This window comes from Triticum urartu, chromosome 4A (assembly GCF_056163025.1).
Source record: "Triticum urartu cultivar PI428250 chromosome 4A, HENAU_Tu73, whole genome shotgun sequence".
Lineage (NCBI taxonomy): Eukaryota > Viridiplantae > Streptophyta > Magnoliopsida > Poales > Poaceae > Triticum > Triticum urartu.
Genome location: NC_141876.1, coordinates 514534476 through 514548693, shown reverse-complemented (window position 1 = coordinate 514548693; position 14218 = coordinate 514534476). Strand labels below are relative to the sequence as shown.

Sequence of the window (14218 nt, the reverse complement as noted above, 5' to 3'; positions counted from 1 at the left end):
TGTTGATATTCCTAGGTCTCGGTTGGAGACAAGAGACCGGAATATCCTGATATCTGCACTAAGTTTATATCCAAAGCCACATAGGTTGATTTCTGCGTTGAGATCTCTTGTTTGTTGACGACTTCGTTTCCTCACAAGTTATTTCTTGTAGTCTAACATGTGAATATTCTTTCCCCACTGATGAAAATAATAATGTCAATCGTCAATTGATCAACTTGCTATCGGCCCCTGCATAAGTACTATCTTTGATTTTTCTGACTTCTGAATTTTCAAGGAAGATATGAGAAAAAACTTCTAGGGACACAATCATGTTTCCTTCTTTTCTCACGTGCAACTGTGCATTTTATATTACTTATTAGCATATAGTACATTTTTAATAACCGTATGTATTTCTTAGTTGCCAAAAAATGTCTTTTCCTTGTTTCCGACAATTTGTTTGACAATAACATGTAGACTATGAGGAAATGATTTGGAAATTTTCTTGAATCCATTATACCACATTGGGTGCAAACACATAAACCTACATGGCAGGTTGATTAACAAGGTTAGTGGATAAACACGCTCTCCTTAAAAGTAAAAAGATTATTGCTCTGGCAATACATATTTATGTATATGATGGCCGATGAATAGCCTGAGTTGTGATGCTTTTGGCGCATGAGGAATTCCGACGGGTGCCTTTCGAGAGCAGTAACACCAAGAGTTTGTTTGTTGTTTGTGTAAGTTCACATTGCACGTCTGTACACGGTTTTGTTGTTTGTATTGTACAATGCATTTTTGCATATATGGTGTTTGATGAATAACTTGAGTAGTTTTTTTCTCGAGAATATGCATGATTATGCATATCATATAATGATAGGAGGAAAGGGGTGGAAGAGCACCCGTCCACAGAGTTACCCTTTGTCTGAACGGACAAAGAAAGATTACAAGAACTTAAATTTCCCCAGCACTCCACCTAGACAACTTCAGCAAACATGATCTCATGTCAACCTGGAGGAAATCTCCCTGTTGATACGTCTTCAACGTATCTATAATTTATAAAGTATTCATGCTATATTTACATGAGTACTGCATGGTTTTGGTGCACTTTTATATTATTTTTATGGACTAACATATTAATTTAGTGCCCAGTGTCAGTTCCTATTTTTTTTGCATATTTTATGTTTCATAAAAAAACATACCAATCTATGTCCAAACACGATAAAAATTTACGACGATTTTTGTCGGAAGGAAAGAAACCCAGAAAGCTTCGGGAGGGAGGAGCCAAAAGGTGCCGGGGGGACCACAAGCTCAAGGGACGCCCCCTAGGGCACGCCATGCAAACTTGTGGGGCCCTTGGGACTCCCCCTAATGTGAATCCAATGCTGAAAAATCTCATAAATAGAGAACCCTCTGAAAAGTAACCTAGAACTTTTACTCCATCGCCGCAAGCCTCTTTTTCGAAGCGATCTCATCTAGAGGTCTTTTCCGGTACCCTGCTGGAGGGGGGCCATCGCAGAGGCCATCTTCACCATCCTTGCTGCCTCCATGGCGATGCCTGAGTAGTTCATCCTCGGGGGCTGAGGGTTTGTAGTAGTAGTTATGTGTTTGATCCCTCTCTCGTGTTCTTGATTTGGCATGATCTTCATGTACCATGAGCTTTACCAATATAGTTGGATCTTATGATGTTCTTCCCCTCCATTTCTTTTGTGGTGAATTGAGTCTTGCTCTTCGAAGTTTCTTTGTTATTGGATTAAATAGTCTGGATTTTAGATCACTTGATGCACGTCTCACTCGTGGATTCTCGTGGTGACATTGGGGTAATCTAGGTGACATAATAGTTGACTGATGCATACCACATGATGTTATCATAGTACGATCTCTAGAACTATTCGTAACAATTTGAGGGTCGTTCAATAAATTGATTGGAAAATACAACTTTGAGGTGGTTTACTACCTACGCGATTTCATCCTACTTTCTCCGATAGGAATAGAAACCTTGGAGTGATTTTTTACCGCACTTTGAGGGATTATCATATGATTTAATTATGTTAGTAACGTTCAGAGATTGCACTAGTAAAAGTATGAACCCTAGACCTAAGCATTGAGATACCGTTTTGCTCGTTTTTATCACATGCTACTTTGCCGCTTTTTATCTATTCAAATTATAAAAAGATATTTCTACTATCTATACCACACATCTATCACCATCTCTTCGCCGAACTAGTGCACATATACAACTAACATTTGTATTGGATGTGTTGTGGACACAAGAGACTCTTTATATTTGATTGCAAGGTTGTTTGAGAGAGACCATCTTTATCCTACACCTCTCACAGATTGATAAATCCTAAGTAATTCACTCGAAGGAATTTTGCCATTGTCTTATAAAACTTTGCGCTTGGAGGCCCAACAAAGTGTACAGAAATAAAGTTGCGTGGTAGACATCACCTGCGTCCACTCTCTACTAACCGGCATAATCGGCCGGAGATACACCGTCGAAGACCGCCGCATTACAATGCTTGCACGTTTCCCAGAGAACCAAGGTTGTGAAAATGTTGTGGTCCTTCTGGCATTGCGGATCAAGAGAGATGGAGGAGCAACAATGCAAGAGCTGATCGTCAGGGCCGAAGGAATTTGTTGTTTGTATCATTACCTGAGTTGTGATACTTGTGTGTTCACATGGCACAAGAGGAATTCCAGTTGGCGCTTTTTGAGCAGTAAGAAAGAACGAGAGTTTTTTCCGTTGATCGAGTAAGTCCACATTGCAAATGTGTACATGAAAATGTTGTTTGTGTTGTACAATGAAAATACCTCTGTTTTTTTCTTTGTTTTACAATGTAATTACTACGGAGTCATTCTCACTCTTGTTCTTGACATATTACTGGTACCTAAAGAACACACTGTAATGTAACATTTTATAGGAATCATTTGTTGTAGGCAAGGAGAATCACTGTACTTAAGAATCAACATTTTTTTCTTTTGTTGATCGGCCTATATGTGCGGGCAAATCAGCACGACTGCCCACTATTCAGGGCTATTTCTTTTGACAACTTTAAAATAAGTTGTAGCCTCCTTAGGGCCTCTTTGTTTCATAGGATTGCAAAAACACAGGAATAGGGAAAACGTAGGATTGGAATGGCATATTCATTGGATCCCTATAGGATTTGAGTTTATTTGATTATGTCACGAGAAAAACAAAGGATTTCTTTCAAGAGATTGGAGTGGATGTTGGAATTCCTGTAAAATGTAGTACAAATGAATCCTTAGGAAAAAATCCTACAAGATTCAATCCTACGAATCAAACAATCAACGTAGAAAAAATTCCTAAGGATTCTAATCTTTTAAAGATCCTGTGAAAATCCTTTGAATCAAAGAGACCCTTAGCCTTTTTCTTTAAGCAGCCTTCATTATTCATTGAGGCTTTTAGGTATGAGATAATTAATTTAGAAGTCTTAAAACTTTATCCAAATGATAAGTGCCACACGTATGACACGAAGCACTCCGGTCCTGATATTTTTTACAACTGAAGTTGCTATATGAAAAAAAACCAAACCTAAAAAATAAGCCGAAACTTGCCATCCGAAAAGAAAGTTTTCATGCTTGACAAGTAAAGTTGCCATTCTCGTGCCACTAATTTTGCCATAAAAAACACTCGGAGTTCTCATGTGTTAGTGCGGCACTGATAGGGTCCAAAATTTAAAAATGGCTTAATTTCTAAGCTGGAAGAGAGGCATTTTTTTTAGCTCCGTCAAACCGAGGCTCCAAAACCGGGCTCAGTTGGAATGGCACAACCAAACAGAAAGCGAACCCCGACCGAGCTCGGCACAAAAAGCTGTGGCCGGGGCCACCGGTGAGTTTCACGGGAAGGGAAGGGAACGGGAAAATTTCCCGGAACGCGCCACTGCAAAATCCGGACCCCGCCCACGAAAACCTCAAAACCCCAAACAAACCCCGCCGCGCACCGTTCCCCACCGCCCGCCCCCCCTACTCGCGCTCTAGGGTTTCCCCCCGCCTCTAGCCGTCCCCCGCCCCCTCCTCCCCGCAGAGGCGCGGCGCTCCGATGATGGCGTGGGCGGAGGACGAGGCCATCGGCCCCGACGTCGCCTCGGCGGGGCTGCACGTCTCGGAGCGGATCGGCCGCGACGCCGCCGCGCAGCCCGACCTGGAGGAGGCGCTCGAGGCCTCGCGCTACGCCTCCCACCCCTACTCCTCGCACCCCAAGGAGGTAACCCCCGCGCCACCGCCCGCGTAATGTGTTCTAGGGCCTGCACGCGCTCGAGCCGTTGATCTGTGACAGCGTATATTCCCCTTTTTGGTGTATCCGAGGCTTGCAGCGGAGCTACGCGTAGGTTAAGCAGCATTAGTTCTGGGGGATTCGCAGGCGTTTTTTTAGTCTTTTGCTCTCCCTGTTGGGCTGGAAGCCGTCGAAGTCTGAGGAGAACACGATGGGGTTGAAATTGAACCTGTTTATTTGGAACTTGGTAGAAAATCGAGGTCAAATTTTGACATAGATGCAGCGGTATATCATTTTTCAAGTTTGGCTGCCTATGTGAAACTTCGCGGCAAATCCCGTGAAATTTCATGTAAATTCTGGGAAACAAACGAAAGTTATAACCGTGCACATTTGGCAATTTACACGGGAGACTAAATCAGGGGTGTTCTAGTGTTTTTGGGACCTCCCTGTTTTGGGGTTGTACACAAAACACAAGATGAAAACAGTGTAAGCTTTGCAACATCACCGACCACCGTGCGAAGCAGTGAGCTTCCTTCTTTACTAAGATTCATTCATGTGAGCAGGCCTAAGCATATAAGCGAAACCACAAAGGATGCATCTGAGCTCAAAGGAGAGCTTAATCATGTCTCTCTGCAAGCTCATTGGTGTTGTACAATGCTATTTAACAGTAGTAGACCATCTAACACTAGACCTCCATATTGTAAAATGCACTTGTGTTTCTAGGCGTGTATTAGTATTTACTAGAATGCATGCATATATTCACTTATAATTTATAATTATGCTTAGCTTCAGCTTAAACTCAATAATCTTTTGAGTCTGAGTTTGGGTTGATTTGGTGCTGAGCTCGTATCTTGTTGAGCTGAGCTTGTCTGCAACATTACCTGCAACTTCTCCTTGTTGCCCGTGAATTCTCCAACATCCTTTGCAGAACAGATTGATTAGAGTGTATGCCAGCAAGACACAGTTTAATTTCCTTCGAATCTTTCAACCTCCAGTGGTTAAAGCAACCTCTGTTTTACATTCGAGAGTCTGCAGCACAGTACTACCAGCCCAATGGCATTCTTGTTCTTGCCATGCGGAGGTTATTTAAAATTTGCTTTTCCCACCCACTTTAAAACTCTTTTAGGCAACGAGCATCCTTCATTTCTGGTGACAGATTCTAAGTTCTACCCCCTCCATTCCATAATTCTTGTCGTGGTTTTAGTTCAAATTTGAAACAAAATTTTAGGATTTAGGTGCTATTGTTTTTTCTTGCTTGTTTCTGTGGGAAGTTTTTGCCTCAAACGCAGTTGATCCTCGAGTCTTGCTAATCAACAATTTTCATGATACTGGGTAACAATTGTTGATATTAGTGACGGAGATCTTCCCTTACTCCTTGACTGTAAAAGTTTACCTTTTCAATCACTTAAATACATTGGTTTAGTAAGGCCTAGTCTTTTCTACCTTCTGTGTGAGTTGTAAGTTATATTCTGAAGTTATTATGCATTTTGAACACAATTTTTTTATTTTATTCTTGTGAAGTTAATAACTATATAAGATACTTTTATGTTCTACTGCAGTGGCCTCCTCTAGTGGAAGTTGCAGAAACTCGGCAGCTTCCTCCTATGCTGATTGAGAGATATAATGCAGCTGCTGGTGAAGGAACAGCTCTTTGTGGAATATTTTCTGAAATACACCGGGCCTGGGCAACTGTTGACAATTCATTTTATGTCTGGCGCTTTGATAAGTGGTAATTCATTATTTTTGTTTGTTCATCCCCTTTGCTGACACACAACTTAAGCTAAAAAACACCAGTGCTACTTTATGACGCGGCTCTTGTTACTTAGCATCTCAAAGTTTGTGCCATTGTTATGAATAATTTGCCAGGTGCAGCACAGTCCCTCTGTTTTCTTTTCTAGAGAATGCCTTAATACCATTCCTTTTGATATGCATGTGTGTTTGGTCGAAACTGAGTGTGATGAGTCTATGATGTGTTACCTTCTATTAAACCAAGCATCTATTATTGTCTATGAAGTTGTACCTTCTTTTATTGTACACCACATTTAGGCAACATCACTGTATAGTAGTTGTTGAAAATTATCTTCCTGTATTTCTGTGTAATTGCATAGATGGCAAAGATCAGGTCTGATTAGCAAAAGTAACTTCACCTTTATATAGTTAAATCCAGTGATTAGCACAAATGATCTCGCTTCTCAATTCTCATCAAAATTCAAATAGTAATCCCCCTCACTTGTGATAGGCCATGTTTGTCGCTAACCATCTAATAGATGGCATATTTTTTCTCTATTTATCAGGGATGGCCAGTGTCAAGAGTATCATGCAGATGAGCAAGCAATTTGTGCTGTTGGACTTGCTAGAGCAAAGCCTGGGATTTTTGTCGAAGCAATCCAGTACATTTTAGTTTTAGCAACTCCTGTGGAGGTAAGAATGCTTGCGGGTTCTCCTGGGCAAAATTTGAGATTCAACCATTAAATTGAGAACTTGAAATAATTTGTTAACCTGGGAAAATGAAGTTTGGAAAAGAGAGTCAAATTTACTCTTCCCACTAACCTATTTTCTTGCAAATATCGAGGTAGAACAGAAATTTATATTTTACAAAATGATGGACACAACTCTTACATCTATTCTTCAGTTTTTTTTTTTGGGTTTGCATGTGACTATTTTGGCGTTCCACAATGCTTGACTAGTGGAGCACTGGATGCCACCCCTATCTGGCTAGTTGCATATAGCTATGTCATACCCTGTAGTTCTGCCAAGGTGATTAGATCACCACTCAGCATATTTAGGGATGTATGTGCAGTGAACTATGAAAAACATCAGCATGGAGCTTACCAACACAATACCAAACTAGCCATTATTTTCTCTCATTCCCATCAACATCTGTATAGGAACCTAACAATGCCCTTGTGTGGCTTGCTTGTTAGATAGAAATAATCTGTAAACAACAATGGTTATACCGGTACGAACGGTTAGTCGGTTACCAGCTGGACCATCTAGAATTGCTGAATTATTGATATGCTCAGAATCCAATTAGACGGATAATTTTTGTTTGCTTGATAGAAAGAACTCATTCAAACAATTATGTTCATTCTTTCATTTAAGCCTCATGCAGTCACGTTACTGAGATCCCATTTTAACTAAGATTTATGGAAATAAAAGTTGCATATTCCTAACAGCTTCATGGCTGCTACTTTCTGTTAGGACAGAGAATGCTGTAGGTAGAATATTAGAATACTAGAAGTGATTTAAAGCAATCAATTATAGTGAAGTATCATTTATTAGAGGATGATACACATCACAGAAACGTCTTCTGCTGAACTGAGGTTGATATAAATCCTCTGGCTACGCAGCTGTTTTCCTTTTTCTGATTTTCCATTCATTGATTGACATTTACTGTTACGAACCTGCAAATCATGCAAGCTTTTACAAAAGTTACTATCTAGGATACTTATTTTCTAGTCAATAAATATACACTCACCTACATCTGTTGTGTCAGGTGATGCTTGTTGGAGTTTGCTGTTCTGCTAGTGCTGATGGAACAGATCCGTATGCTGAACTTTCATTGCAACCTTTACCTGAGTACATGATTTCTACTGATGGTGTCACAATGACATGCATCACATGTACAGATAAGGGTCAGATTTTCCTGTCAGGACGTGATGGGCATATATATGAATTGCAATACACAACTGGTTCAGGTTGGCGTAAACGCTGCCGTAAAGTTTGCCTTACCACGGGTTTAGGCAGTCTTCTTTCCAGGTATCAGCTGTGAAATAATCTGACCCTTTCCTTTGCCTTTTACGTGTTTCTGGTCACCTGCTTATTCAGTTAACTTGATTTTCAGGTGGGTCCTGCCAAGTGCGTTTAATTTCTCAGCTGTTGATCCTATAGTGGACATGGTTATTGATGAGGAGAGGAACACTATCTATGCACGCACAGAAGGCATGAAATTGCAACTATTTGATTTAGGAGCTAGCGGTGATGGTCCCTTGAAAAAAATCACTGAAGAAAAGAACCTTGTTGATCCACGAGATGCACCTTATGGTGGTCGAAGGCCTAATGCATCAAGAGCTGCACGATCCCCGAAACCATCAATAGTATGCATCTCACCTTTGTCCACCATGGAATCGAAATGGCTCCATGCTGTTGCTGTTTTATCAGATGGCAAGAGATTATTCATTTCAACATCAGGTGGAAGCAGTTCTTCAGTTGGACTGAACTCTGGTTTGCAGAGGCCAAGCTGTTTAAAAATTGTTGCTACTAGGCCTTCCCCACCTCTAGGGGTTGGTGGGGGACTCACATTTGGTGCTGTTTCTGCTGCTGGCAGAGCTCAGCCGGAGGATCTGGCGTTAAAAGTGGAGTCTGCTTTCTATTCTGCCGGCGCTCTTATAATGTCAGATTCATCTGCTACAGCTATGTCCTCCCTTCTAGCTGTGCAGAAAGATTCTGCTGCCCAGTTATCACTGCCCAGTACCTTCGCAACAGCTTCTAGAAGCTCTAAGGCTCTCCGAGAAACAGTCTCCGCTTTGCCTGTTGAGGGTCGGATGCTTTGTGCTTCTGATGTCTTCCCACTTCCAGATGCTGCTTTCATCATGCAGTCTTTATACGCTGATGTGGAATGCCTTTCAGCATTCAGAAAACCTTCTGAGAAAGCATCTATAAAGCTGTGGGCCAAAGGCGATCTTCCTACCCAGCATATCTTACCACGGAGAAGGATGGTAGTATTCAATACAATGGGTTTGATGGAATTAGTTTTTAACAGGCCTGTTGACATTCTGAGAAAGTTGTTTGATGGGAACACCTTGAGATCACAAATAGAAGAGTTCTTTAACCGCTTTGGTGCTGGAGAGGCTGCAGCAATGTGCTTAATGCTAGCTGCGAAGTTACTTTACACTGAAGATAGTCTGATAAGCAACGCGGTTTCTGAGAAGGCTGCTGAAGCATTTGAGGACCCTGGGCTTGTTGGAATGCCTCAACTTAATGGCACTACTGCTTTGTCTAACACTCGAACTCAGGCTGGAGGCTTTAGCATGGGACAAGTTGTTCAGGAAGCAGAACCTTTGTTTTCCGGTGCATATGAAGGGCTTTGCTTATGCTCATCCAGACTTCTGTATCCTGTGTGGGAGCTTCCAGTTATGGTGGTTCGGGGGCTGATAGGTTCCAATGACCACGGGGATGGTGTGGTCGTTTGTAGGCTTTCTACTGGTGCCATGAAAGTTCTTGAGAGTAAGATTCGTTCGTTGGAAACATTTTTGAGGTCCAGAAGAAACAAGAGAAGAGGACTTTATGGGTATGTTGCTGGCCTGGGAGATTCTGGTTCCATACTGTACAAAACAGGGCCTACCATTGGTGCCGGTATCCATAACAATGGAAAGAGCCCCTACCGCATTAGAGACATGGACTCTGCAGATCAATCTGCATCGAATAAGAAGCCACGGTCGCTTTATACATCAGCAGAACTAGCTGCTATGGAGGTAACATTTCTGTAATTTGTCAAGGAAGAGAAAATCTAAATTTGTTTGCTTAATACTTTACTTGTATAACAGGTGAGGGCAATCGAGTGCCTTAGGCGGTTGCTTCGAAGATCTGGTGAAGCACTTGTTCTACTACAACTTATTTGTCAGCATAATGTTGCTCGCTTGGTTCAGACACTAGGCAATGATTTGCGCAAAAAGTTAGTTCAGTTAACGTTTCATCAGTTAGTATGTTCTGAGGATGGTGACCAGCTTGCGATGCGGCTTATTTCTTCACTCATGGAGGTAGCACTCTTCTCCCTCTCTCTCTGCTCTGCCCAAACTACCAACAAAAAGGGAACAGCCTTGGTGATTCATCACTCATTGCATTTTAATCTGTACTTTTATTTGATTTTTGCAGTACTACATTGGCCCAGAGGGCAAAGGAACTGTTGAGGATATCAGCACTAAATTGAGGGAAGGCTGTCCTAGCTACTTCAATGAGTCAGACTACAAGTATTACTCCGCAGTTGAGAGTCTCGAGAAAGCATCTATGACAAACAACCAGGACGAGAGGGATATTCTTGCTAGGGAAGCCTTCAATCTCTTGACCAAAATTCCAGACTCTGCTGATTTGAGTGCTATATGCAAGAGATTTGAGAACCTACGGTTAGTTCCTTACTGAATCATCTTGTATATGATAAAACAAATCTATAAATCCTGAACACTTTGATTTATTTGGTCTGCAAGCTGACATTCTCTGTGTTTTGTTGGATGGGAGTTCAGATTCTATGAGGCAGTAGTGCGGTTGCCACTACAGAAGGCTCAAGCACTTGATTCCAATGCTGATGTTATTAATGGGCAAATTGATGCGAGGCATCATGATACTATAACTGCACAGCGTGTACAGTGCTATGAAATAGTTATGAATGCTCTGCGCACACTCAAAGGTGCGGGACGAAGTGGGGCACCTGGTTCAATGACCGCCCTTGATCCAGCTTCTCGAAGCAAATGTATCAAACAGATTATTCAGCTAAGTGTCCAGTGGCCAGACACAGCTTTCCACGAGCATCTATACAGGACACTTATTGAGCTTGGTCTGGATAATGAACTTTTGGAGTACGGAGGCTCTGATTTGGTTGCTTTTCTTCAGAGTGCTGGTCGTAAGCATCAAGAAGAGGTGAATCCTAATAACAACCTGGTATTGTTAGAGATGTACTCCCTCCGTTCCCAAATATTTGTCTTTCTAGTCATTTCAAATGGACACAACATACGGATGCATGTAGACATATTTTAGAGCGTAGATTCACTTATTTTGCTCCGTATGTAGTCACTTGTTGAAATCTCTAAAAAGACAAATATTTGGGAACGAAGGGAGTATTTAGTATGTTAACTCAATTGAAAAATTTGTTAACGTGTTGAATCTGAAGGCCTTGTAGAAGAGTGTAGAAGAATATCTTGCATTTTATGTTGTATTTTGTTGCATTTTTGCTTGAGCTGGCTGCCTTATCGATCCTACAGGCTCCACCACTGCCTCAACTTACCTCATCCGTGTCCATATTGTTCTCATCTTAATAAAATGGAAACTGAAATTATTAACATGAGTTCATTTAGTTTATATCCTGTTTAGTGTTAGCTAAAAGGTACACCATCTGCTAAAGTTTACGTGGAGCCTGCCCATCTCTTGTCTAATACCAGCCAGATTCAATCATACTATCATACAATTGTTCCTGCTACTTAGTTTTCTTTTTGCTCTGATAATCTAAAAGTGCCTTCTTCAACTTCTGGATATATGATTCCTTGCATTAGAAATGCTTGTATGTTTGCTAAATCTTTCCAAGTCATCATCATCTTAACTTGTACTGAGTTCAAGACATTACTGTGTTATAAAAGAATATACATGTTGTACTGTCCTGACCGTCTCTTTCTTCCACTTTTAAGGTTCGAGGGGCTCCTAGGTTGGATGATTTAGGCGCACCTATTTCTACCAGCCAAACGAAGTATCTTGAGCTCCTAGCAAGGTACTATGTTCTCAAGGGGGAGCATGTTGCTGCCGCCAGGATGTTATTGATATTGGCAGAAAGGCAGTGCTCCAATGCCGAAGAAGCTCCTGCTCTTGACCAGAGGTCTCCACATTTTGTTCTGCTTCTTTTCTTTACCTCCGTATGTCCATGTGTTGTATCTATTAACACCTAACTTTGGAATCCAGGTATCAATATCTGAGCAATGCTGTGCTACAGGCCAAAAGTGCAGGCATTGCTGCCGATTCGTCGAGAAATCCTATTGACAGTAGTACAGTGGATCTACTTGAAGGCAAACTTGCAGTGCTTCGGTTTCAAATGCAAATTAAACAAGAACTGGAGTCTATGGCTTCACGGCTTGAAACTATCCCAGGCAGTGGTGAATCACCCAGTGACCCCTTTCCTCGTGATAATATTCTAGCTGATGCAGAATCTGCCAAGGAGGCCAAGGACAAGGCGAAAGAGCTTTCACTGAATCTTAAGAGCATTACTCAACTATACAATGACTATGCTGTTCCATTTAATCTTTGGGAGGTACGATTTTCTGTGTTTCATGGAATTCAAGTTGGATCACAACATTGTTACATGATTTCAACTCTTGCCTTTATGGAGCTGAGGTCTTAGCAAATGGACTTCTCAAAACAGCCTTTCATGTCCTGTTCGTTAGCATGCTCATGTGCATTCCACTTATTCACCTAAAATTTTGAACCCTAACCAGGATTGAAGTTGCATGAGATGTTTGTTGATGTGCACTGTAAGATCATGCTGGCTTATGTTTACTATGAACTACTCCCTCTGTTCCCTAATATAAGACCTTTTTAGCTATTTCAAAATATTGGCTACATACATACTGAAATGAGTGAACATACACACTAAAATGTGTTTAGATACGTACGAATCAAGAAAAAGCTAAAAGGTCTTATATTAGGGATTGAGGGAGTATGAAGTGTGCACTACTGGGAAATCTTGCTGCTAGTATCATTATGTTTCTTTTCTCAAAAATAAATCATGGTGCTCAATAAGTTTGCCTAGTTCCAAAACAAAAGAACCTCAAGGCAAACTGATGTTCTGGCTTTGGTGTTCTTGCCTTTCTGTTGTTGGGTCATGCATTTGTACTTAGGAGTGCCTTTTACTTCGTAAGGCTTACATCTGTTTTGGGTAATTACTCAAAAAGTTGACTGCTTAAAGCTTCTTGTTGTTGTTGTTGTTAGGTTTGCCTGGAAATGCTCAACTTTGCAAATTACTCTGGAGATGCTGATAGCAAAATTGTCCGGGAAATTTGGGCCAGACTCCTTGACCAAACACTGACAAGAGGTGGTTTAGCAGAAGCATGTGCTGTGGTGAAAAGAGTTGGCTCAAAACTAGAGCCTGCAGATGGAGCTTGTTTACCTTTGGATATAATATGCCTTCATCTTGAGAAGGCTGCATTGGTATGTGTACATGGCATCTATATATGTATTTTTCATACTTAGCAGCAGTGCACTTCACAGGGAGACTTATATCATCAAATGCTCCTATCTACAGGATAGGTTAAGTTCAGGACAAGAATTAGTTGGTGATGAGGATGTTGCAAGAGCCCTTCTCGGAGCCTGTAAAGGTCTAGCCGAGCCTGTGCTTGCTGTGTATGATCAACTGTTATCGAATGGCGCAATCGTGCCCTCACTTAATCTGAAGCTGCGGCTTCTGAGATCAGTTCTCGCAATCCTTCGTGAATGGGGAATGTCGGTCATTGCCCATAAGCTAGGCACCACAACTGCTGGGGCTTCGTTCTTTTTGGATGGAACATTTTCGCTCAATCAAACAGGGTCTTTGCAGAAAGGTGTTCGAGATAAAATAATTAGTTTGGCAAATAGGTAAGCAACATAATCCCCGTGAGTCAAATCACCAATCCTTTTTGTTCATACTTGCTATTTTAATGTTACCTCCTGCAAATCACATAAGCTCCGCAATTCTACATGCTCACATTGTGTTTGCATCTTCAGGTATATGACTGAGGTGAGGCGATTAAATCTCCCACAGAACCAAACAGATAATGTGTACCGAGGTTTCCGTGACCTAGAGGAGAAATTGTTATCACCTTACTAGCCATTCTTTATTTGTCCTCTCAACATTGTAAAGTGTGGGATGCGCATTTGTTGTTGTACCAAGTATGGGAATAAAGCCAAGACAATCTTGATTCAACTGGGCATTGATCTCTCATACGCTGTTTATCCATGTAGTGGAATTTTGTGCAAGAACCCAGGAGGGGGCTCATCACGGATCAAATTGTTTGCGTGTCTCGAAGATATTGGAAACAGGGCAGGCAACCTCATTTCTTTGCGCGTCTCGAAGATATTGGATTGTTACTGCATTGTTTCCGTAGTGATGAGGTTGTACAGTTCTGTAGTTAAATGATTCTTCAAGCTAGTTGTTTCCGTAGTGTTGTTAGTTCCTAGTCGGAACATCAGTTTCTTCTATAGCTGAAATCTTGTTGGTCCTTTTTGCAATGTTAGTTGTTTCCGTAGTGTTGTCAGTTGCTGCATACAGGTTAG

At 41.4% G+C, this 14218-nt stretch overlaps 1 protein-coding gene across 1 annotated transcript; it reads left to right on the top strand.

Moving 5' to 3' along the window:
- The first annotated feature begins 3938 nt into the window (after nt 1-3938).
- On the top strand, nt 3939-14114 carry NUP155 (nucleoporin 155). The gene is made up of 13 exons (XM_087518725.1): nt 3939-4204; nt 5773-5942; nt 6508-6634; nt 7710-7972; nt 8058-9687; nt 9760-9972; nt 10088-10335; nt 10453-10846; nt 11608-11792; nt 11876-12221; nt 12899-13117; nt 13212-13540; nt 13670-14114. The coding sequence occupies exons 1-13, from the start codon at nt 4040-4042 to the stop codon at nt 13770-13772; spliced, it is 4392 nt and encodes a 1463-aa protein (XP_087374851.1). The 5' UTR covers nt 3939-4039; the 3' UTR covers nt 13773-14114.
- Nucleotides 14115-14218: the final 104 nt, after the last annotated feature.

What these genes read in the sequence shown, in the direction of transcription:
- NUP155 (XM_087518725.1), top strand. Translation starts at nt 4,040, where the DNA reads ATGATGGCGTGGGCGGAGGACGAGGCCATCGGCCCCGACGTCGCCTCG. An exon ending in GCTCCTGCTCTTGACCAGAG is followed by an intron (nt 11,793 to 11,875) that starts GTCTCCACATTT and finishes TTTGGAATCCAG; the next exon opens with GTATCAATATCTGAGCAATG. An exon ending in ATCTTGAGAAGGCTGCATTG is followed by an intron (nt 13,118 to 13,211) that starts GTATGTGTACAT and finishes TCCTATCTACAG; the next exon opens with GATAGGTTAAGTTCAGGACA.